Source organism: Suillus plorans (assembly GCF_016647745.1).
Source record: "Suillus plorans strain S12 chromosome Unknown HD556scaffold_16, whole genome shotgun sequence".
Classification (NCBI taxonomy): Eukaryota; Fungi; Basidiomycota; class Agaricomycetes; order Boletales; family Suillaceae; genus Suillus; species Suillus plorans.
The window spans coordinates 142,479-164,295 of record NW_024537400.1 but is presented as its reverse complement, the minus strand read 5'-3'; the positions used below and the strand labels follow the sequence as shown (position 1 = coordinate 164,295).

Here is a 21,817-nt window from a genome sequence, read left to right as displayed (position 1 = left end):
GCTTTGGACTTGTGGTGGGTGGGCCTTTTAAGTTGGGAGTGGTCTGCACGAGTTTTGTTTTTCCCTAGTCTCCCAAACAGAACAGAATGTGGTTTCAAACTTCGAACGCGATTGACCAGACTGATAACCGATAGTGAGAAACATGCGAAATGTCTATAGGCAAATAAAGTCACTGCGCCAATGTTGACGAGTCGTTGGCTAGGTGGGAATTGTATTACACTGTGTACACACGTTTTCGCCGTCATTAAATGTTAATTCCTAGCTCGTGACATGCGGAAATGACTCGGAAATACTGTTCCTGCAACATGATGCACATTTAATCGAAATATGGGGTGTATACGATAACGATGACAGTCTGGATGAGAATCCAGTCATTTGACGACGACAGAGGAATATAATTGCAACGAAACGGATAACAAGAACTGTGTGCAAGCATGATGATATGTTAAATTTGAAGCACAAACAAATCTATGGGGAAATACAAAAAAAACGATGCTCAGTTTGCTTACAATTCTGGGGAGCCCCCTCTAGATTCCGCCATGAATGTCGGACGTCGATGGCCGATCCTTATTCTCGATTCCATATACTGTGTTACTGTCACGATGCGTAAATTTGGATATAGTGACCTGCAAGGGCTGCATAGGATACTGCTGCAATCTGCTTGGTTCTGTTGCACTGATCATCCCTATAGTCGAGATATGAATGTGTTTTCTATTGATTGCGATGCGAATAAGGACCATGTAGAAGGCGATCGATATGAGGGGCATGAGCTAGTAGTTCCAAGTTCAGCTTTTTTCAGATAACAGATATCAATGACAGAATTACCATGTCCACCATGAGAATGTCTCCATTGTTCGAGCAAGCATAAGAGATTAATGCGGTCAAGAGCGCCACAGAGTACAAAACAGCAGAATCCACGAGCACACGTATGGCAATCGGCATCGTGGTGTTCTTCTTGGTGCGAAGTGGAAAGATTTCACGTTCAATCATCCAGATACGATACGCAAGTAATGCTAGACAAGTTCAGGCCTTGGCACCGCGCCCACAAAAACGTGTTTACCTGAACTCAACAAATTCGTTGCAATAGACGAGGCAAAGAATGCAGTAACCCAATATGCAGGTTTCCCACGCTCGTTATAGAATTGTTCGGAGTCAGTTGTGACTTGCGAAAAGCTGTAGGTTGCAAAGACACCAGTCACTTCGATGCGACGTCAGAGAACATGATTTTATGAAACATGATCGTGAACTAACCTGCAACACTGCACCACAGCATGCCCGGTAGGACAATGACCAAGAGTGATTGCCATACAACATAACATCGATAAATCTTCAACCGAACAACTTCTGTGAGCCCAGTGGGATTTAAGCTGCATATAGTATGAACTCACCACTACCCCGTCGGCCACTAGAGTTTGCAAGATGTATAACACATTCTTGATCGTAAATGTGTATTGGGAAAGGTCGGCAAAGAATACCACTGGCCCACCCAGGAACGTGTTACGATACTTCACTAGTCCGTCTTCGACACGAACAATGTTCACGACGATGTGCTTTGAGAAAGTCAACAGATGACAATATATGTAGGAGGCAAGAATGGCTTACCACAGTACTCAGTATCAATAGCAGGATGGCCACCACAATGATTGGGCGACTGACATCCTGCGTACGCTGTTTGTAGGTCAAAGCCCAGATAGTACCGATAAACATGAGGATTGAAAAACCTAGAGAGGAGACTTTAGCTCAGTGGGCATAGGACGAAGGAACTGCTTGTCACCGTATGCCACGCCTTCCAGCACCAATGCCAGTAAAGAAGCGGCATCCAATGGTAGGGAACTGCACGGGTAAACCCCCGGGTATTGGAGGCCATACCCGCACCCGCACCCGGCAAAAACCCGTACCCGCTCTGACGGGTACGGGTTTTCGGCGGGTACAACAAGCTCAGACCCGTACCCGCACCTGTGCAGGGTTTACCCGTGGGTACCATAGGTATCACCGCCAGTGCTTAGCACATATGTCCAGCACACGTCAGTGAATGCTGACGTGACTCGAACATATGTGGATGGCACAAGAAGGAGGAGTGGAGGCACGGGCAAATTTGCTGGCACGCGCTGGGCATTCGCGCATGGTGTCCGTCGCATTGGGAACGTCGCAAACTGCAAACGGTGGGCGACGACATGGATCAGCATGGCTCTTGCTCGAATGAGGATCGACGGACTCACAGTCTGCAAACGGTGGGCAACGACTCGGATCAGCATGGCTCTTGCCTGAACGAGGATTGACGGACTGACCAACTGTGAACAGTGGGCAACGACTCGGATCAGCATGGCTTTTGCTTGAATGAGGATCAACGGACTCATGAGAGCGTGCACTGGATGTACGAGAGGGTGGATTGGAGCCATGAGAGGGGTGCGCAGGATGTACGAGAGGGTGCGTGCGATGTATGAGAGGGTGGAGGTCTGAGAGGTGCGAGAGGGTGTGCCGGATGTACAAGAGGGTGCGCGGGATATGAGAGGGTGCGCGCAATGTATGAGAGGGTGCAGTGGAGGTCTGAGAAAACGAGCAGGGAGTAAAGACAAGCAAGAATGATCAAGGACAACTCACATGACAATAGACTTCAGCTGTGGGACTTGACAATAGGTGTTGTGTTGAAGAAGATGGTCTGATAGTACCGGTTGAGTGTCGTGGCATCCTTTAGAATCTAACAAGAGCAAACAATATAACATAAGCATATGCGCCAAAGCATCAAACAAAGAGTGCAAACCTTGACTGATACCCACAGCGCGGGTACAGGTAGGGGTAGGGGTATCATGATCTCAGACCCGTACCCGTACCCCAGCGGTACCCGTACCCGTGACCCGTGCGGGTTACCCGTACCCGTGCAGTTCCCTATCCAATGGAATGTTTGAAGCCATGGCAAAAAATAAGATCTATAATGACTGTCTACAGCCTTACGGTAGGTGCGCGAAGTTGTGGGCATCTTTGCCAGCCTGTGCATATATCATTATATATAAGACTTGGGCAGTGATATCAATGCACAGTAGGCTGACTTGAAAGCAATACTACCTACCTCTGGCTATAGCGAGGAGACAGTAGCTTCGGTTAGGGCTGCATTCTCACAAGCTACAATACAAGTTAGTAGTAATACTTGTATGCACAGAGACTACTACTAGTGGAATCTACATACATTACATAATGGCTAAATTATACATGAAATAAAATCGAATAAATAAGTAATAAAACTCTGATCGGACGTTGAGAATCCTTGCGGCTTCCCGGCAAGTTGAAGATACTGATACCGCTTCATCAACTTCATCCACAATGTCGTTGGATTCGGTCGGAAGGTACTGCCCCAACAATAGTCATCTGGACAGACGATCGAAATACAATTCAAGGCGACCTGAAGAGCTCAAATACAGTGGCAACGAGATAATTCTACAGAATCACATGAGCAAACAAGGTGTACCGGTCTCGGAGCTCGAACTTCCATTGGACTCTCCATGCATGCGAAATCATTCCCAGGGAAGCTTCAACCTATGCTTTTCGTTTGCTCTAGAGACATACTCATTGATTCACTTCTCTTAAAGACGTTAGGCTTTCGCATTCGTTCAGTGTCTGCCGCTCCAGTAATAGTTTCACAGCACTAGTATTTACCCCGGGCTAATTGGGTCTCGATACAATGGTTGAATCATTATATTGAGACCCAATTAGCCCAGGAGGCATAAGTTCAGACATTCATGGAACCAGTCATGCATTTCTCACGATCACTTTTCGACCGCGAGGTTGCACTCCTCGACGAAACCTGTATTAGCTCCAAAGGTAACGACGACGACAGCTAAGTCACCGTCAGGCAAAGCAATGTATAATGTTTGTTCTCAGCTATGGAAGGTGCAGGTGGTACCAGCCATGTACGGCTGGTAGTGTTGTGAAAGTGGAAACAAAATGGAAGAGTAATATCTTGCAGGGAATGGATTGCAAATACCCAGCGCAGCATGACGGAGTTGATACAATTGACACCGATACGGCGGTTATTTGTGCTGACATGCCAAATAGTATCAAGAGGTCAAATTCAAGTAGACTACATACATATTTCGAGGTGCGTTTTACACAGACTCTACCGGGTATGGCGATACTTGGCCTTCATTCCCTTTGCCGAACCCTGGAGTATCGACATTGAATTGGGGTATATGAACCTGCAAAGGCTGCATAGAATGTTGCTGCGAGCTGTCCTGCCCCCCCTCGCTAGTTGTCCTTCTGGGTATATTAATGCTGGAGGAACTGCGGGTTTTTCTACTGATCGCAATGCGAATAAGCACTATGTAGAAGGCGATCGACACAATCGGCATGATCTAGTTAATCAAAGCTTAGTTTTATGTTCGACGAAAGGTGTTTAGGGCGGAATTACCATATCCAACATAACAACCTCTCCATTGCTCGAGCAGACGAAACAGATCAATGCCGCGAACAGCACCACAGAGTACAAAACAGCAGTATCCATAAGCACATGCAAGAGTGGCATCATAGTGACATTCGTGACGCGAGCTGTAGAGGCGTTCCTCTCAATCAACCAGATGCGATATATCAGTAATCCTGAACACAATCAGGGCCTCGACAACCGTACTCACGCAGAAAGGTGCTCACCTGAACTTAACAAGTTGGTCGCAATTGTCATGGAAAAGAACGCTGTGACCCATTTCGCAAGCACTTGGGCGTAGATGTCTCCAGAGTTGCTCCCGGATTGGGCCGCACAATACAGCCCAATAATACCAGTCACTTCGAAGCAATGTCAACACGACTTCAGGATCCTGATAGTGGGCTAACCTGCGACGCTGCACCACAGCATGCTTGGCAGGATGATAATCCAGATAGATTGCCAAACAACATAGCAGCGATAAATCTATAACAGGATAATTTTAATAAGCCCAGAGGTTCAAACAGTCATCAAAAAAAGAAAAATCGCAATGTTTTGAACAGGTAGATAAGAATATGAACCCACCACTACCCCATCAGCAAGTAGAGTTTGTAAGACATATAACGCATGCTTGAGTACATACGTTTGCTGGGCAACGTCTGCGAGGAATGCCGACGGCCCACCTGGGTACGTGTGGCGATATTTCACAAATGCGTCTTCAACACGAATAATGTTCACGATGATGTGCTTGGAAGATGTTAGCAGATGTCAACAAATATAAGAAGAAAGAAGCGCTAACTGCAGTGCTCAGCATCCACAGCAGGACGACCACCGTGGCAATTGGGCGATTGATGTCTTGTATGCGCTGTTTGTAGGTTAAAGACCAGATCGTACCTATAAACAGAAGGATTGAAAAGCCTAGAGTCATGATCCCAGCTTGGTGAGCACGGGAAGGTCAGACCTATTGCAAAACTCACCATATAAAATACCTTCCAGTACAGTTGACATTAAAGTACCGGCATCTAATGGGATGCCACTTGCAGCCATGGAGAAATAGAAATGTTCAGCTGTGTACAGACTAGGAGATGTGCGAAGGAAAGAAAGAGCATCTTCGCCGGTTTTCACGTATATCGTTATATATAGAAACAACTTGGGTCGTGTTCTTGGCGGGAATCGAATCCATTCACCTCGAGCCTCGAGGGTCTAGTGGGGATTAATTGTTCGGAACTCGTGACGGCATCTTACGATATCGCATCACTGATAAGCTGATGGTATTCAAGGTCACAGCCGCAGGGTAGACTTTGATGAACTCTGTGTATCCAGTAATGATAAGTAAGGGTTTGACTGACACAAACCTGGTTTTTTTGAGCCAGCAATCTGGGGTGGGCAAACAGCAAATACTAGCTGAGCGCTGCTGGGTTGACGAAACCCCTAATAGTACATCAACATGTGCTGTTCAATGTTGGTCTAACATTAGCTTGTGTATATGGGCGCTGTAACACGTGTGTGCGCATTCAGATTCAGAGAGCCTCGAAGAGATCGTTCTAGTTGCAACCCGGGCCCGATTGGCCAGATGCGCCGGCATGGCAATCTATGATTCAAAGTGCTGTACCTCTGCGTATGGAGGCAATTGTGAACTGCGCGTGATACAAATTTAGCGACCTCGCCTGATTGTTGTTCGGATGTCACAATCCCAGTTGTGTCATCATCGGATGCCTGCTATATGTCAGATTAGCATAGCTTGACTTGGGTTCAAACTATCGCTAGCGGAATTTTCACTTACTAGTAACAACGGAGAGGAGCCGGGACGGACAGCAAGGTGACACGCATGGACTGGTTAGTAAACGCGAGTAGGAAGGTGATACAGCAGCAAAAAAGTAGTTTTAGTCACTCTTGTCTGATCTCTACAACATACCTGCACTTAACCTGTGGGGCATTATGGTGGGTAAATCAATAACGCAACCAAGGCCTTGTGACGCACGATTGCCAGAGGTACAGTATTGTGATATGTACTGGCATAATAGTACTTACTTGATTCCGAAACACCAAGAGCTTGGTCTTTGTCTCCAGGATTTTTGATGCCAGTGTTTCAGCTTCGTGTTCGTGTTCGTAAGTAGAACGGTGATCTGAATTCAGCAAAGGGGCATAGCATCGCTGGGCTGACAGCGCAACTATGCGCAGCGAAGTCCCACCCTGCAAAGCAGCAGGGCCACAGCGCTTGTGATATAGCGAGCCTATCCGATGAGTGACGTTGTGCAGGACCGAGTCACTGGCGCGGCTATGTCTCATGAGACTAACCAAATAGTAAGGGTTGTTCTAGCGTTGTGTATTATGGGCGCTGTGACACTGCCATTCGAAGACTTTCGAAATCAGAAGTCGTCTGGATACGTATCATATTACAACATCTGATACGGCGAGACAATTGTGATCAGTGTAATGCATAAAGTATAAATCAATCGTCAAAGATGGCCGGTACATACTTAAGCTATCGGGAGTGTTACCAACATGATAGCAGCAAGAGTCTGAGGGGATAAACATCAGCAGTACAATAAGATTAAGGTATGTTTCAAATGCTAGATGAGACGGACGTTTTCCCGTACCATTATAGACTGGCTCGTATCCTCACAGCCAAGGCCTTCCCTTCATCCTCATCGAGCTCCTCCCTCGACTCAAATTCTCGCTGGTGCATCTCCCGCCGGCTTAGAGGTATGTCATTCTCCTTCGGTTTCTCAGATGGTTCTACTCTTGCGCTCGAGTTAAGTGACGGGGCGGGAATGATGTGGTAGTGAACCTAAGCAGCAACGTCATAGAGTGAGCTTCAAAGCTGCAGATAAAGATTCGAACACATACGTGTGGCACTGCTTGCGCATACTCCTGATTGCACACCACATTGAGCGCAGTATTACCCAACACTTCCGAGCGCAAATCTCCTTAACATATCCCACTGAGGATCATAACAGCATCCTCACCTTTCGTCAGTCCATTCGCCACTTTCGTCACAGCCTGCCCCACTGCACTGGCATATTCTAAGGGCAATTCCGACACGCGCGAATGATGGGCCTTGGGTATAATAAGAGTGTGCCCACGTCTCAAGGGCAGGATATCTGTGTAGCAGGTCAAAACAGCTTTCGCCCACTTTTCAGCGCCAAGTACCTAGAATAGCTATGACCTTATCATCCTCATACAGACGCGTCGAGGGCATTTCGCCTGCGATAATACGGCAGAATGGGCAATTGCGATCTGCATCGTCCCTCCATTCTGTTGGTATACTGCGGTTGGCATGTGCGCCAATAATGAAGGATGTCATGGGAAAGGACAGGTAGGTCTAACTGCTTTTACCTCATTTTGGCAGCTGTCAATAGCGTTCCGACTCGAGGTCTAAGTGTTACAATACAATGCAGATGCATCTGATCCATCAATATGCTAAAAACAGCTGCACAGGATGTCGCAAAGCAGGAGTCTTGCGCATCTAAGATAAATTTAAGAACTACTCCTACTACTAGTATACATCCGTCACGCATACGCTGCTTCCGAGCCCTTTTCACTGATCCCATAGTCCTCTCCCTTGACAAAGGCACGCGTACATTGTGCCATAGTGACGGATCTACCAGTAACGCGTGAGCCTGTATTTAAAAATAGATAAAAATGAGAGATACTAACGCGCGTGAGATAGGATCGGTTTGGTAGAAGTTGGAGATGGGCTTGAGGAAGGGCTTGCCAGAGACCTTTGCGGATGCCGTATTGGCTGCTATAGTCTGAAGGCCTGCCACAGCAACTTCAGGGGATGTTCGTTCTGTAACATCGTAGCGGACGAGAGTAGGCGAGATATCCCACATGCGGTCACGCAAACTCAGGACATCATCGTAAGGCAGTGGTGAATCGAGAACTTCCGAAAGTGCACTAGAAGATAGGAGGTGAGTATAAATAACAGTCGCACGAAAATAACAGCTACCGAATAATCTTCCAATCCTCACGGGAAGCGCCAGGTGGAGGAACAGCGGCACGACCTACTTGAGACCGGCCCTCCGTGTTCACCCATGTCATAGCCTTTTCAGTGTATGCTGCAGCAGGCAAGCAGACATCAGCAAGCGAGGCGCCAAGATCTCCGTGGTGGCCTTGGTAAACGACGAAAGCATTCGCAGGTATGGACTTGGGGTCGACTTCATCTGCGTTGAGCAAGTAGACAAATTTGGGTTGGGTACTTGCAGCCTTCTTCGAAGAAACAAACCCAATTTCGTATGCCGCAGGTCTAGAGGCAATCTAAAAGGCAATTCATTCGACTGAAAATCAGAAGTTAAAAGTCAAGGCTTACCCTATGTAGGACGGAGAAGCCATTCCACTGAGGGGTAATGAGCGAATCTTTGTTCTTCTCGACAAACTTGGCCAACGCGTTGTAAGCAGCAGCACCGTCAGGTTGCTCCGCAAGAGCGCTCCCGACGATGATCAAGGGCCGCTTGGCTGCTTTAAATTTGGCTGCGAATGCTCCCTTTCCAGCAATGAAGTCAGCAAGAGCCTTAGAATCTGCTCCAAGGTAGTCGTAACCGTACGCCATATCAGCACGTTCGCCGATGAGGCCGACTTCAAGACTTGTGTGCAGCCAGTTCTTGCGAATGCGAGAGTTAAGGACGGCAGCCTCGTGACGTGGGTTAGTGCCAACAAGTAGAATGGCATCGGCTTCCTCAACACCGGGGATGGTAGAGTTGAAGAGATAATTGGAGCGAACGTCAACACCATGTGGGGGTGGTGCGCTGCCATTGGTCTGGTCGAGTGCAAGGTTGTCTGATCCTAGGCGGTTGATCAAGTCTTTGAGGGCAACAAGGGATTCGGTATCAGCAAGGTGTCCAGCAATGGCTTGAATCTCATTGCCAGTAGCCCCTGAGGAGGTTATACCATCTGCAATTGTCTGTAGAGCTTCCTCCCACGACGCTGCAACGAAACGGTCGCCCTGCTTGATTAGAGGCGTCGTCAAGCGCTGGAATTTCAAACCGTCGTAAGCATAACGCGTCTTATCACTGATCCACTCCTCGTTGACTTCATCGTTGGTTCGAGGCTGGATTCGCATCACCTGGACACCGCGAGAGTCGACGCGAATATTCGAACCAACGGCATCCATGACATCGATGGATTCGGTATTTTTTAGTTCCCATGGTCTGGCGTGGAAGGCGTATGGTTTACTTGTTAGAGCACCGACGGGACAAAGATCGATGATATTGCCAGAAAGTTCGGAGTCCATGGTCTTCTCAACATACATGCCGATTTGAAGGTCATTACCGCGACCCGTCGTACCAAGCTCCTCGACACCAGCAACCTCATTAGCAAACCGGACACACCGAGTGCATTGAATGCAACGGTTCATGGAAGTCTTAACGAGAGGTCCAAGATCTTTGTTCTCCACTGCACGTTTGCCCGTAATTTCGTGGAAACGCGTACGGTCAGAGCCGTATCGCATGGACTGGTCCTGAAGGTCACATTCACCACCCTGGTCACAAATAGGGCAGTCGAGTGGGTGGTTGGCTAGAAGAAATTCCATGACGCCCTCACTGCGCACCTTGTGAGCAGATGCGGTAAAATGCAGACACCTTCAATATTGTCTTACCGAGCTTCATGAACCAGCGGGGTATTTGTGAACACCTTAGAACCAGGCATGGCCGGCATAGCACTGAATATCATTGATAAGCACATGAACTCATAAAAAATGAGTACGATATCATACCATGATGCTACTGGCTTTGGGGAACGCTCGACTTCAACCAGACACATACTAGAGCAAGCATCAACATTCCGCCTCCCTTTCGCCGTCACACTTTCCACTCACCGACAGTTACCAGCAATCGCGAGTCTAAAGGGCAGTTTCAGCCTCTACATTCTATCAAGAAAGAAACTACATTCTGACGAACCTGTCATGGTAGCAAAACCTGAAGAGGGAGTTAGTGAGCAACTACTGGAGTGATACAGATAGATAGAAAAGACATACCGAGGAATCGTAGCACCAGCAGCCTCACAAGCTTGAATCAACGCGGACCCTACGCGATAATAAGCTATGTGAAGCGCGAAACACGAACAGAAATATAGAGATATGTACCTTGCGGAACCGTTACCTCCTTCCCGTCAACAGTGAGAGTGATATCAGCTTGACGTGCAGATGTGGACGCTATGGACCTGCGGCCTACAAAATATGAACACCTAGGATGATATGGAGGTCAAGGCAGGCGTACCATGTGAAGCACCAGAGCAAACGACTTTCCCGAGTCGCCCCGTTGAGGAGGGTCGCGAAACCAAGCGTAACATTAAGATATTATTTGGAGGACCAAGAAATATGCAGAGAAAACCGAACAATTGCAGGTCACTCGCACGGACGAGCGCTGCCGGTTAAAAAAGCGGGGATTAACGGTGCTCGTCGTGATACACAGCGACCAACGAAATCGCGAGTATTACACGATTCGGGCGGAGTTCAAACATGACATGGTGCCGAACATCTTGCGGTAGAAATATTTGTAGCCATGTTTATCAGATATGTCATTACTTACAGGCAGTAAATAGTAAAAGTACAAATACTAGTAAGTGTCCGGACTGAGTTCCATCGCAGCCGTTCCTGCAGCCAATTATTAGATGATTAGCAAATTACGTCCTTCGTACCCTCCAACAAGTCTCAAGGAACATAAATAACGAGGAGAACATTCACGATCAGCTTCTCCAATTCTCCATTGGACACAAAGTATACCCTCTCCTTCGCAAGCGGCCCGGGAACCCAATCAGAAAGGATGAAGATTTCCGCTTGAGAAAGAGGGATTGCACCGCTCTCCTCAACCCTCATCCTCAGGTTGTGAGCTTCGATTTTCATTATCTCTACGTCATCTTCTTCCGGACCACCGTAGTAGCTCATCGGACCACGGATGGATTTTGCTGAACGAGCAGGTGATCCAAAAGCGCTAGGAAAGCCCATCGATGATAAGCTTGTTGGCGAATCCAGAACATCGTTTCCGCATTCTACGGTCCGATCGATGGGCCAGACATATCCCCCCGCTGCCCAATGCAGCTCCGGCGCAAGTTTGTACACCTTCAGGGCATGGTATAAAAGTGAATCGCTGCCCTTAAGCTGGTCACCTTACGTCAATAAAGTCCTGCCCGCAGTCAGCTGAAACTCACATGAGGAACCAAAGATTCGGCTAGGCCCTCCGAAGGATTGACACCGTAATCATGGGTCAAATAGAATGCTACTTTGCGTCCGCGAGACAGGCTGAGGACTGGGGAAAGAAGATCAAGGAAGTATTCACTCGGTGTGATCAGAGGATCGACTGCTGCGCCGTATGTCTTCAGATGCACCGCGTACGTAAAGGTCATCCTGCATCCTTGCTGGATGGTTTCGACTTCGTATTCGCATTCCCCAAGGAATGCAGTCCAGTGGACCTCCGAAGGTTTGCCTCCACCTCCGAAGAACTTCTCTTCTGTCCCTTCTGAGTCTCGGACAATCATGTTTCCACCACGATGGTGAACAGGTAGAGTGACACATATTGTAGCAACTCTACCATCGTTGCGTAATGTACGGGGTTGGGGCGCCATACGCGCTCCAGTTACCATCACCTCCAGTTTATCTCTCAGGGCGGTGAGGTAATGTCCCATGGGTAATGCCGGGAACAGTGCATTGCGCACTGCATCGAGGATGGGATGGTTGGCGATTTCGAGAGTGGCGGTCAAAGGAAGATTCGATGGGTAGAAAAGGGTTTCACGGTCAGGGTATACATCAAATCCAGGTGTCGGATGGGGTTTACATGCTGCGAGTAGCACTTCGAGAGCCGGGGGTGTGTCGTAATCAATGTTGATGGGGAAATCAAGCGAGTGGGTAATGCCACTCTGTAAATCGGACTCAGATTCAGATAACGACTATTAATCAGTGCCCACAAACAGCTCACCTTTGAGCGGAAGAATAGCACCAAGGACGCCGGGTCCATTGGGATGTGACCGGTGACAGTGAACGGACGCGCTTTGGCGGTGAGTAAACGTGATACGCTCGCACGAAGAGCAGTTTCAGCGCCATATTCAGACTGACGACGACGAACGCCTGGTCGTTTTGGAGATGATGTATTCATTTTGAGTGGTCGCTCGATTTCGAATTCTGATACGCTTCCGTTCCGCGCGAATTGACGACTGCCATCTGAACGGCTGCTATCTGAGAGGCGACTCGCAGCTGATGGTGTTGGAGAGCCTAGTGCTGATCGTGGATGCATCGCAATAGTAGAGATGTCGCTAATGGTTAAGGAGAAGAGTGAGGATCTGTGGAACTGGACGGGACTCTATTTACCAGCCGGGAACAGTGAGTGGCCAAAAAGAGCCACATCTAGCGTGCCGAGATCCAGTGGACAACGATGACATCGAGCCAATCACGCGCCCACAACGTGTTTGATTCGTCGTAGACAAGATGGGGTTGGAGGTACAGCAAGACATCTTTGGTAAAATTTGGCCAACCCGCTAGTATTTCCAAGCCGGAGTTTCGTATTCGAACGGACGTTCCTGATCTCATCTTGGAAGATAGCGGTCCTGACAATGGAATAGAGTTCAAAAACTTCACATCTGATTTGAAACCGCCTGCGAGACTGAGTACAACGCGGCGTCAGCATGGCAATGTCTGTAGTGAAAGGTAACAAGATTTTATACGTACAAGCGTCTTTTGTCTCTGTAAAAGCAACAAGCACAAAACACTGTCATTTAGGTTGATTAACTCTGAATCCTGTGATCAGAATAGAAGTCAATAATCAGCTGACACGTGCATGCTTGACATACCATCCTTTGTACAAAACGGACCTACAGCAAACTACCCAGTCCCGGTCATCCGCGATTGTTTGAATCAAACATTTCATTTCAGCGCTTCTTATTTATGAAGTGCACGTGACTCGGGCGGGGACGCCGAAGGGACACCAGTCTTTGGGTTTGCCCAACAAAAAACATATTGCTTCACGCTACCTACATACCAGAGGACTAGACACTAATATGTCTGCAGCTACACTCGAGCAATAAGCTCAGTCACAGCCAGCAGCTTGAACAAACCTAGTAAGATGTGAACACGAGGCCCATCAACTTGATCCTCAACAAGGTGTCCATAGCGCACCTGTGTGTACTGCACATCCGGCACATCAAAGCACCGACCGCAGATCGTTTCAAGGAATGTGGTTAGGTGAAGCTATGCAAGGCCGCCTTCTACATCTTCGCACACCGCCATCAAATAGTCACCCTCGGTTCGGACGCCTCTCGTGTTGGACAGAAGGCAACGTGCCAAATCCCGATAAGTAATATGGCGGTGAACGCAGCCATAGGGAACCCTGGCATGCCCAACACAGACACCAAGTTCCAGTCGCCTGGTCTGGCCATCGGGAAGAGAAGACGAATATGGATCAACGATCGAGGGGTCCAATGTAGCCAGCCTGCACCTGAATCGACCAAGTGAAACAACCAAGGACGGGTTCCTCGTCCTACTCAGCGACAGATTCAAGAATATATGGAGATATATGCCAAAATGAGCAATATGTGAGCCAGCCGACCGTCCCCAGAATACATTCGCTCGTCCTCAATGTAACCAACGGGGGTGCCCGTGACCAATCATACCATGTACGCACTCATCGTCAGACACCGAAAACTGATCGTAGACCGATGACTGGATTAGCAGGAGTAGATGGGGAATCACCGAGATCATCATGGGCGATTCAACCGGTGATCCTCAATTTAAAGAATACCTGGCCATCGTACCCACGAGTTTTGTGTTAACCCAGATGACTCCGTTTGATTCCTTTGCTCCGCCTTATTGACCATGCCATGTCGATTGTCAGGGTCGCCTTATCTATATATCTCACCTTCCTGCTTCCTATTACCAGGCAGCCTGATTTGGATGGAGAAGGTCCGCTATTTTTGCGCCCCAAGACAATGATACGGTTTGAGACTCGAATGGCGGTGGTACTAGGCGTTCGTGAAGCACTGACGGTCATGTGCAGTTCCACGAATAGCTTCAAGATCTTGCAGCGTATTTCAACTCGGTTTCAACCCGCGGGGTTCCTGCCAGCTATCCTTTCTTGATACCGTGACTTGACCCTCAGGGGATGATTGATCGTGCTTATCAATACATATCAAGAGGTCTATATCATAGATCCGGCGTGAACGAACTGATGGTGGTCGTGATGCTGGCTGCGTCCGTAGTTGAAGGCGATTATCCGGGCCGTCAATGATCCTTTGGCTCTGTTTATTTCTAAAGCCTTTGCCAAACAATAAGCGTTCCGTACGCCACTTGGTGACCGTCAAGCGAGAAACAGGCACGACAAAGATCGTCTAAAAAACTGATTGCGGCACGCTGAAACGTGATAACACAAATTAACGGGGCTAACCAAGAACGCTCTGCAATGTCGGGTATTCCCGATGCAAGTACTTATCCAATCTTACGTCACTCTTGATCGGGGACTTCTTCCCTTCTTCTACCTCTCAGAGGCCTCCTCTGGCGCATGTCTGTTGGTAGAGGGCACAGTCTTTCTTTCGCACTGCCAACTATGTCCTCGTGTTTCTTGTGCTTCTCCAATCATCAATCATTCACATCGTGCGATATCACTACAATGACAGCGGGCCGTCTGCTTCCTAGTAGTTCTACTATGGACACCTGCAATCCGTTATCGAAGTCTTTCTACCACAATAATAATATTCCGTGCTGCGCGCGTGTCCACAGTTAATGACCAAGAGTCCGACACACCGTATCTCCCTTACTACACCCTCCAGAGGCATCAATAAGTACCAATGCTTCTCTCATACCCAAGACCCCACTACAGTCGATATGCACCGCAGAAGCCCAATCCAATCCAAGTTAAGTTCCGGTTTCTTCTGATATACGTGACAACGAACGAGTGGATAGGTTTGCGCCCGGAATCTGTTGTCGATGACTTTTTCTACAACGATTGTGCCGTGTTCTGTGAACGGCGATCAACAAGTCCAAGTTTGGCTCTCGTGCGCAAGCATACAATTTAACAACCGCGAACCCAATACATTCCGCATCTCTTTTGCATCCTTCAAAGGTATAAGTTATATGAACAACTCTGATGGCTCAATGCTCCACGAAAGCTGATATGAGATTCAAATTAAGTGAGATGATCAAGACACCGTAGACTTTGCCGCAGCACGCAGTCTATCTCTACATCACAGCACAAAATTCATCGTGTCACGATCATCGGCCCAGAGTCTCGCATACTCCAAACATAGTCTGTAGACGTACGCTATTGCCAAACCAAGTCAGGTCAACCAATTTGCAAATACATGCCCGCAAAGCTAGAACGCACCTTCCATATCGACAGTCCTCCCTATCGTCTTCTTCCACTGTCGGCCCGCACGTGCGATGCGCTGTAAACGCTGGTCGCCGTCTAGTGACTGTATTGGGTGCGTTGTAGTCAAATTTGCAGCGGTCAAAGTGGACGGCGAAGGTCCGGAGAAATACGCGTGGATGTTGTATACCTCGGCGTAGGACGAGGATAAAGGTATATAGTGTAGCCTTGCTTGCTATTCAGCCCTGCATCCGAGTGCCAGTTATAAAACACACCATGGCTGTAACCAATCTGACAGGTACTCCCGCCATACAGTACTCTTCATGACGGCACTTTCACTAGATAAAAGTGCCAGGAAACGTCCCGAGTAACCCATGCCATCAAGATCAAGGAGATATTTATACGCCCAGTGCTGGCCCAGAGGAACGGGTGATGCAAAGCGGTGACCTTTTCTAAGTGCTTCCTCGCCGCCAGGATACCCGCCAGTTGTCGAAACAAATGCAACATCCATGATGTCGTCATTTAGCTGTCGCGCAGGGACCTCAGCGGTAATGAAGTTGTTAGCGCTTGAGGGGTCAGCATGGATAATGGTCCGATTTCCTGCTGCACTCTCGTGTGTCATGTGAAGAAATCTGTCATGAAAGATGAGAATCACGTGATAGGGTAGCAAGAACGGATTACCTGTGTCTCTGGTAATACGACGCATAGCCCGGGGGTGTGCTACCACCACCAGTGTCTGCGCCCCGCCAGAAAACGACGCCTATCTTTTCTTCCCATGGAACCTCTAAATCATCAACGTCATGGGGTTCATCACCGTGAGCATTGAACCCGTAAGTGTACCTGGGATGCTGTGTAAAATAATAGTGGCTCGGAATCCTAATATCCAAGAATCCTGAGGCCTTTGCGGGAGATAAAACAGGGTAAAGTACAGGTATCGTGCGCCAGTCCGAGAAAAAGTGGCCTTGGGAAGAGTGAGCCCAGGGATATGAACAGTAGTCGATAGAATCTTCGACGCTTGGCACAAAGGTGAATTCGTCTCCAGGAGCTGGAGCGGAGCCGAAGAAAACTTTTGAATTTTCAGAATTGGGATTGCGGTATGAACTGTAGAGGCGACGGGCTTCAGCTTCGGGAGGACATGTTCGGCGATAAGCTGCCCAAACACTTCCTTGCCCCTTCCAATCAGAAGTAAAGTCAGATCCGACCATGGAGGTGATTCCACCTGAGGCGCAGTTAATGCATGACCCTAAATTCACCAATGTCATATGTAACAGACCTGATGAATCTTGTAACGTCATGTTAGGAAATTGATGGTGTTCCCAAGGTACCAAGATCCTGCCCTCCGCCTTCGAGTTGATGGCAAATTGCATGTCAGGGAGCTATAGGCCTTCATGAACAGAAGGAATGGATAGAGAGGACTGGGCAAACACACCTTATCTTGAAATTTCTCGAGTAAAGTCATAAACCCCAATGCTCTATGTCCGCGCTCGCTACCCGACTTGTCAATGGAGGTGCCTTCGGCCTTGCCATTGACGATGCGGACCAAATCAATAGACGGAAGTTCGGTAACCTGCAAAATAAACGTCATGGTACCATAGTGGAGGGGAGATCACACTCACTTGGACTGTCCTCCTTCGAAACTCTACGCCAGACATATTCCAGAATGGTGCCAGGTCTTCATCAATGGCATCGAACTCGTCCACCAGTCTCACGTTGTTTTCCTGCGCGAATTTCCACCAACCTCCAAACCCTCTGGGAGGCTCGCGCCCGTATCTTTTCCTATATTCAGTCACAGCGCCTGCAAGAGTTTTGCTTTGCCTCGAGAGCATATGCTTGAACTTCTCCTCCGCATCCGCCATCAATTTCGGTATGGGATGTTCGGTGAGGGTGTATGGTTTCCCATCCTTCACAAAAGGGAGCCACTTGGAGGAAGTCGAGAACCAGTTTCCTCGTGAACTCAAGTCTCGTCCAGAAGTTTGATCCTTGTGACCGGCGAAAAGGCCGGCTTGCATAAAAAAGAGGAAGACACAGACGAGGAATATCCAGCCGCGCCATCTTGTTGGCTGTGCATCACCTTGATTGATGGACCGCATTGTTGAGGTGAGTATGAAACCCTGCACTATCGAGCGCGGAGATTACGTTCAAGGTAAGATAGCTGAGGTGAACATGGAGAAGGTTCTACGTGTACCATAAATACGTAATTAATATTGATCCCTTTTAAAAATTATACATTGTTCTGACGATTAAGTCTGTCACGGCCAGCTACCACGTGCACGCATGACCACATTTTGGACTTGCGAGCAGGATTAAGAGATGTACATGTACATATGCATATGATGAAATGTTGAGTTCATTTTTGTATTACATGAAACTGATTGGCCGAGCAGATTCTCTAGCGTTCTTGCCGGTCATCCACTATCACCGGCACCGCCCCCAAAAGTCAATTAGTGAGATCATCACAAAGCAAAGGTGTGTCATGCTGACTGAGTACTGAGTACTGAGGAGCAGTAGCTGAAGACCCCGTCCGATTTTGAACTGAGTAATCGTTTACCATGCATGGGCGGTGATCGACAGATATAAAGCCAACTCTGAGATCTGACCCCTTATCATCGCTTGCAAATTGCATCTCCTCACAACTCATAACAAAATTATGGCAGAATCAAAGGTCTGGCTAGGTATGTTTTCGGTATTTGTTCATCGGGCTTCGCGAATTGACGAATCAATGCAAGTTACTGGATCGTCCTCGGGATTCGGTCGCTCCATGACCGAACTCCTGTTAAAGAACGGAAATAGAGTGATCGCAACTCTACGGCGCAAAGAAGCCCTGTGCGATCTTGCTGAACAGTATCCGTCTTCTCAATTGTTGATTGTCGAGACGGATGTCGTAAAGACCTCAGAGGTCGTTGCCGCATTCGCAAAAGCCAAAGAGGTGTTCGGACGTGTCGATGTTGTTTTCAACAACGCAGGCATGGCTATTCTCGGAGAGATGGAGTCTATGAGCGATGAGGGCGCTCGTCAAATCTTCGAAGTGAACTTTTGGGGTGCATCAAATGTCACAAGGGAGGCTATTCGGATGTTCAGGGAAGTGAACAAACCTATCGGAGGAAGATTATTGCAGGTTTCTTCTTCGTTGGGCTTACGTGGAAGAGCTGCAGCGTCCTATTATGCCGCATCGTGAGTGAACATGGCCATGTGTGACATGAATGCTCATCAACAGCTACTTCTGACAATAGTAAACAAGGTAAGCGTGTTTGTCAAGGTCACATCAGTATCTCAAACCGGATTTTCAGCATTGGAAGGATTCAGTGAGAGTCTCGCACAAGAACTGGACCCAGCTTGGAACATACAGGTTTAGTCAATTTAGTCTGAAGATGAAACTCAAGCTAATGCCAGGTAGATCACCATAATCGAACCAGGTCCATTCCGGACGGGGATGTTCAGGGGAAACATGCAACTTGTTCCTCAACATCCAGCATATGCAGACCCAGAGCTACCTGGTTCTCAATTCCGCCAGTTTATGACTTCAACTCTGGCTGATGGAGACACTGAAAAGGCGGTGGTAGTCATTGAGAAGCTCACTCACCTAGATGATCCACCGCTAAGATTTCCACTGCACAGGATTGCAGTCAGAGCAGGGAGAGAGAAGGCCAAGAGTCTCACTGAAACCATAGATAGATACGAATCATGGACAGAAAACGTCTACTTCACATAGTACAGCTGATGCGTAGCACTCACTTTGGACGGCATTGGATTTGAGCATGAATGTGGCGGGATCTAGAAAATGCTGATGCGATTTACTCTTGTCTGAGGGATCAGCGCTGAGCGCTGATGACACTCAGAAAGCCTTTGGCGTGCAGTAACAGCTAGGTTCGTCCAAGTGACTCGCTACACGCGGGATTGTAAGAAATAGAAAATCAAGGATGTGTGAAGTGCATAGCATACCTTCCAGAGCCCGGTGCCAAATCATATCCAGCCTGACACAAATTTTAAATGGATTCAGATAGGACCAGCGCGAGGCTGCTTGAGTGGGAGATATCGATAAGCAATGGACGGGAAGAGTAGATGAGTTTGTCAGAGTCATGTGATCGCGTGTCATGCCCCATAGTAGTCCGCGTCAACCACAAGGATATTTGCTGCCATCTGAAAATCATTAGAAAAGCGTGAAGCATATCTTGAGTAACGTAATCAAGAATTACAAGTGCGGCACCAAACTAGTCCACAACACCGCCTTGTATGCGTTAGGAGGAAGATTGCGTAAAGTGGTGAACATAAGTACCAAGAGGACAACACGAGCTGTAATGTACAACATGGCAAATGCGAAACAAATCATAAGATATAGACCCCGCATGACGCTCGTGAAGGGGTTTATTATCATTTCCGAGTTTAAGTAGGCACTCAAACAAAGGCAGGGTGTGCAAGTTGTAACGACGGCACTTAGGCGCCATAGCACCTGTTCCTCGTATGTGGGGAACACAAAAAACCAAGCCATACAATGGATGCCGCCGAATATGGTTCCCATAGAATATCCAGCTAGCAGAAGAACCATACTGTCCGAACCTTTGAGAGTGATGCTGCCATCAAATGTTGGAACTTCAAGTTTTCGAGATGTGGCAATGTCAGGCCAGCCTATCAGCTCTATAATTGGGCTGAAGACTCGAGGCAAGTACCGAAGCTGAGCGAATTCGTCTCTGTCGCTGACACTAAGGTAGATAGAATCAACAGCGGTATACTCGTTGAGGCGCATACATACTCGATGTGATCCTCTGGCCTTGACACAGTTGACTTCCAGTACATTGGATGTGGACATTGCACATCGAGAGGCTTGTCCCACCACACAGCATAAGTGAGGAAATTAAGAACCGCAAAAGCAAGTGTCCCCACTTCGAGCTGGGTGATTTCGAGGTGATAGACAGCGCGGGTGATGAGTTGCATGACGAACCAGGCCACCTGGAGCATGACCAATCCTTTCGATATCGCATTGCCTTTGCTCCTGTCGTGGATCTGCTTTGCGGTCAGGGTAGGAGCGTCGATACACTTGTCATGTATCAGTTTGAGAATGTAGTCAGGACGTAGTGTAAGGTAGGGTTTCCCGTTCGCATAAAGCATGAAACCACCCATGAGCACAAAGAAGCTGTGCGTCTGAGTCCACGTAGAAACTAAGGACACATGAGTCAACATTTAGGTGAGCACGAATTGGGCTTACCTTCAGAGTCGGGTTCGGAATGCTCTGACTGTATCCGTCTTGCAACCCACCCTACGAGAGCACAAAGGAAACGCCAAGGAGACACGAGCACAGATAATACACCTGTAAAAAGCAGGAGAGAGAGGCGAGCGGTACCCTCATGGAAGCGGAGAAAGAGGAGAAGAAAGGGATTTCTAGTTCCAGGTGTTTCAACAGACACCCTTTCTAAGGACATGTATAGTGAGTTGTGAGATGCAGAGTTTTCAAAAGTACAACTCACCTTCAAACGCCGGACGAACACTGGGATACCCCGATTCATCGAACTGTCTTGTAACTTGTTGAGCGCTGAGCCGCTGGCGCATAGCCCATGTAACCATCAACTCGGGGGCGATTAGTGCCATTATCATGATGCCAAGTTGTCGCCATATCTAGGGTAGAGCACGGGTACGGGTAAACCCGCGGTTTATCGCTGACGGGTGTGGCGGGTACGGGTACGGTGTGGATTATGGAGACCCGCACGTACACCGTGCATACCCGTCGCGGTTTACGGTGTTGGACGGGTGTGGATCCTTGACTTGTCCGAGGGTGCAAGGGTCAAAATTTAATTACTCATAAATAACCTCCTGAGCTGTCACCATGTGAACTTCGACCGCAGGTACATTGAGTAGCAATGTCGAATCAGAGTGATAATCGACGGCACCAGCTATGCTGATTTGCCAGTGAAATGATATTCCATGTGCTCGGACAGAAGCAATAGTTTGTGGTACCCAGGTTCTGTACGAGTTAAAAGGCCAATGGGTTGTGAAGAAATACAGAATACTATTCAATTCGCGCTTTCTTATGTCTTGCTTCCTGGTCTCGCCATGATCTCATAGATACGCAGGACCTCCTCAGGGTGGTGATGAAGACGAAGAAGAGGAAGCGTAGTAGTTCTACTTAATTAAG

The 21,817-nt window shown here is 48.1% G+C and overlaps 8 protein-coding genes across 8 annotated transcripts; 1 reads left to right on the top strand and 7 right to left on the bottom strand.

Moving 5' to 3' along the window:
- Positions 1 to 214: 214 nt before the first annotated feature.
- Positions 215 to 2,688, bottom strand: HD556DRAFT_1465148 (uncharacterized protein; the record flags this gene model as incomplete). The annotated part of the gene is made up of 11 exons (XM_041308339.1): positions 215 to 770; positions 826 to 1,013; positions 1,061 to 1,198; positions 1,252 to 1,327; positions 1,389 to 1,550; positions 1,603 to 1,721; positions 1,775 to 1,903; positions 1,982 to 2,153; positions 2,220 to 2,283; positions 2,354 to 2,547; positions 2,602 to 2,688. The coding sequence occupies 11 exons, from the start codon at positions 2,686 to 2,688 to the stop codon at positions 528 to 530; spliced, it is 1,572 nt and encodes a 523-aa protein (XP_041162458.1). The 3' UTR covers positions 215 to 527.
- A 1,370-nt stretch (positions 2,689 to 4,058) lies between these two features.
- On the bottom strand, positions 4,059 to 5,461 carry HD556DRAFT_1465126 (uncharacterized protein). Its single transcript, XM_041308338.1, has 7 exons — positions 5,386 to 5,461; positions 5,208 to 5,326; positions 4,994 to 5,155; positions 4,819 to 4,894; positions 4,639 to 4,770; positions 4,403 to 4,587; positions 4,059 to 4,346 (listed from the first exon to the last, which is right to left on the bottom strand). The coding sequence occupies exons 1-7, from the start codon at positions 5,453 to 5,455 to the stop codon at positions 4,101 to 4,103; spliced, it is 990 nt and encodes a 329-aa protein (XP_041162457.1). The 5' UTR covers positions 5,456 to 5,461; the 3' UTR covers positions 4,059 to 4,100.
- Positions 5,462 to 6,853: 1,392 nt separating this feature from the next.
- Positions 6,854 to 7,795, bottom strand: HD556DRAFT_251864 (HIT-like protein). The gene is made up of 4 exons (XM_041310029.1): positions 7,562 to 7,795; positions 7,378 to 7,512; positions 7,259 to 7,320; positions 6,854 to 7,199 (listed from the first exon to the last, which is right to left on the bottom strand). The coding sequence occupies exons 1-4, from the start codon at positions 7,713 to 7,715 to the stop codon at positions 7,011 to 7,013; spliced, it is 540 nt and encodes a 179-aa protein (XP_041162456.1). The 5' UTR covers positions 7,716 to 7,795; the 3' UTR covers positions 6,854 to 7,010.
- On the bottom strand, positions 7,788 to 10,845 carry HD556DRAFT_1356209 (Ndufs1, NADH-ubiquinone oxidoreductase 75kD subunit (775)). Its single transcript, XM_041302483.1, has 11 exons — positions 10,624 to 10,845; positions 10,491 to 10,574; positions 10,383 to 10,431; positions 10,306 to 10,323; positions 10,224 to 10,247; positions 10,122 to 10,169; positions 10,005 to 10,067; positions 8,721 to 9,948; positions 8,361 to 8,668; positions 8,069 to 8,308; positions 7,788 to 8,012 (listed from the first exon to the last, which is right to left on the bottom strand). Exons 1-11 carry the CDS (start codon positions 10,694 to 10,696, stop codon positions 7,922 to 7,924), a joined length of 2,226 nt encoding a protein of 741 aa, XP_041162455.1. The 5' UTR covers positions 10,697 to 10,845; the 3' UTR covers positions 7,788 to 7,921.
- Positions 10,846 to 11,057: 212 nt separating this feature from the next.
- On the bottom strand, positions 11,058 to 12,633 carry HD556DRAFT_1431095 (uncharacterized protein; the record flags this gene model as incomplete). The annotated part of the gene is made up of 3 exons (XM_041304974.1): positions 11,058 to 11,504; positions 11,555 to 12,259; positions 12,319 to 12,633. The coding sequence occupies 3 exons, from the start codon at positions 12,631 to 12,633 to the stop codon at positions 11,058 to 11,060; spliced, it is 1,467 nt and encodes a 488-aa protein (XP_041162454.1).
- Positions 12,634 to 15,571: 2,938 nt separating this feature from the next.
- HD556DRAFT_1431094 (glycosyltransferase family 90 protein) lies at positions 15,572 to 17,549 on the bottom strand (the record flags this gene model as incomplete). Its single annotated transcript, XM_041304973.1, has 7 exons — positions 15,572 to 15,648; positions 15,712 to 15,920; positions 15,969 to 16,325; positions 16,375 to 16,912; positions 16,967 to 17,069; positions 17,123 to 17,260; positions 17,310 to 17,549. 7 exons carry the CDS (start codon positions 17,547 to 17,549, stop codon positions 15,572 to 15,574), a joined length of 1,662 nt encoding a protein of 553 aa, XP_041162453.1.
- Positions 17,550 to 17,917: 368 nt separating this feature from the next.
- Positions 17,918 to 19,620, top strand: HD556DRAFT_251536 (NAD(P)-binding protein). Its single transcript, XM_041310028.1, has 6 exons — positions 17,918 to 18,033; positions 18,087 to 18,365; positions 18,420 to 18,864; positions 18,924 to 18,931; positions 18,981 to 19,039; positions 19,088 to 19,620. The coding sequence occupies exons 2-6, from the start codon at positions 18,341 to 18,343 to the stop codon at positions 19,400 to 19,402; spliced, it is 852 nt and encodes a 283-aa protein (XP_041162452.1). The 5' UTR covers positions 17,918 to 18,033; positions 18,087 to 18,340; the 3' UTR covers positions 19,403 to 19,620.
- Positions 19,621 to 19,882: 262 nt separating this feature from the next.
- HD556DRAFT_1525954 (uncharacterized protein) lies at positions 19,883 to 21,468 on the bottom strand (the record flags this gene model as incomplete). Its single annotated transcript, XM_041309293.1, has 4 exons — positions 21,153 to 21,468; positions 20,894 to 21,097; positions 20,441 to 20,846; positions 19,883 to 20,390 (listed from the first exon to the last, which is right to left on the bottom strand). Exons 1-4 carry the CDS (start codon positions 21,277 to 21,279, stop codon positions 19,883 to 19,885), a joined length of 1,245 nt encoding a protein of 414 aa, XP_041162451.1. The 5' UTR covers positions 21,280 to 21,468.
- Between the last annotated feature and the right edge of the window lie 349 nt (positions 21,469 to 21,817).

What these genes read in the sequence shown, in the direction of transcription:
- HD556DRAFT_1465126 (XM_041308338.1), bottom strand. Translation starts at nt 5,455, where the DNA reads ATGGCTGCAAGTGGCATCCCATTAGATGCCGGTACTTTAATGTCAACT. An exon ending in ACTGGAAGGTATTTTATATG is followed by an intron (nt 5,327 to 5,385) that starts GTGAGTTTTGCA and finishes TCATGACTCTAG; the next exon opens with GCTTTTCAATCCTTCTGTTT. An exon ending in GCTGTGGTGCAGCGTCGCAG is followed by an intron (nt 4,771 to 4,818) that starts GTTAGCCCACTA and finishes ATTGCTTCGAAG; the next exon opens with TGACTGGTATTATTGGGCTG.
- HD556DRAFT_251864 (XM_041310029.1), bottom strand. Translation starts at nt 7,715, where the DNA reads ATGACATCCTTCATTATTGGCGCACATGCCAACCGCAGTATACCAACA. An exon ending in GGCGAATGGACTGACGAAAG is followed by an intron (nt 7,321 to 7,377) that starts GTGAGGATGCTG and finishes TGCGCTCGGAAG; the next exon opens with TGTTGGGTAATACTGCGCTC. An exon ending in ATGCGCAAGCAGTGCCACAC is followed by an intron (nt 7,200 to 7,258) that starts GTATGTGTTCGA and finishes GTTGCTGCTTAG; the next exon opens with GTTCACTACCACATCATTCC.
- HD556DRAFT_1356209 (XM_041302483.1), bottom strand. Translation starts at nt 10,696, where the DNA reads ATGTTACGCTTGGTTTCGCGACCCTCCTCAACGGGGCGACTCGGGAAA. An exon ending in GGAGGTAACGGTTCCGCAAG is followed by an intron (nt 10,432 to 10,490) that starts GTACATATCTCT and finishes ATTATCGCGTAG; the next exon opens with GGTCCGCGTTGATTCAAGCT. An exon ending in GAGGATTGGAAGATTATTCG is followed by an intron (nt 8,309 to 8,360) that starts GTAGCTGTTATT and finishes CCTATCTTCTAG; the next exon opens with TGCACTTTCGGAAGTTCTCG.
- HD556DRAFT_251536 (XM_041310028.1), top strand. Translation starts at nt 18,341, where the DNA reads ATGGCAGAATCAAAGGTCTGGCTAG. An exon ending in AGAATCAAAGGTCTGGCTAG is followed by an intron (nt 18,366 to 18,419) that starts GTATGTTTTCGG and finishes AATCAATGCAAG; the next exon opens with TTACTGGATCGTCCTCGGGA. An exon ending in ACCCAGCTTGGAACATACAG is followed by an intron (nt 19,040 to 19,087) that starts GTTTAGTCAATT and finishes AATGCCAGGTAG; the next exon opens with ATCACCATAATCGAACCAGG.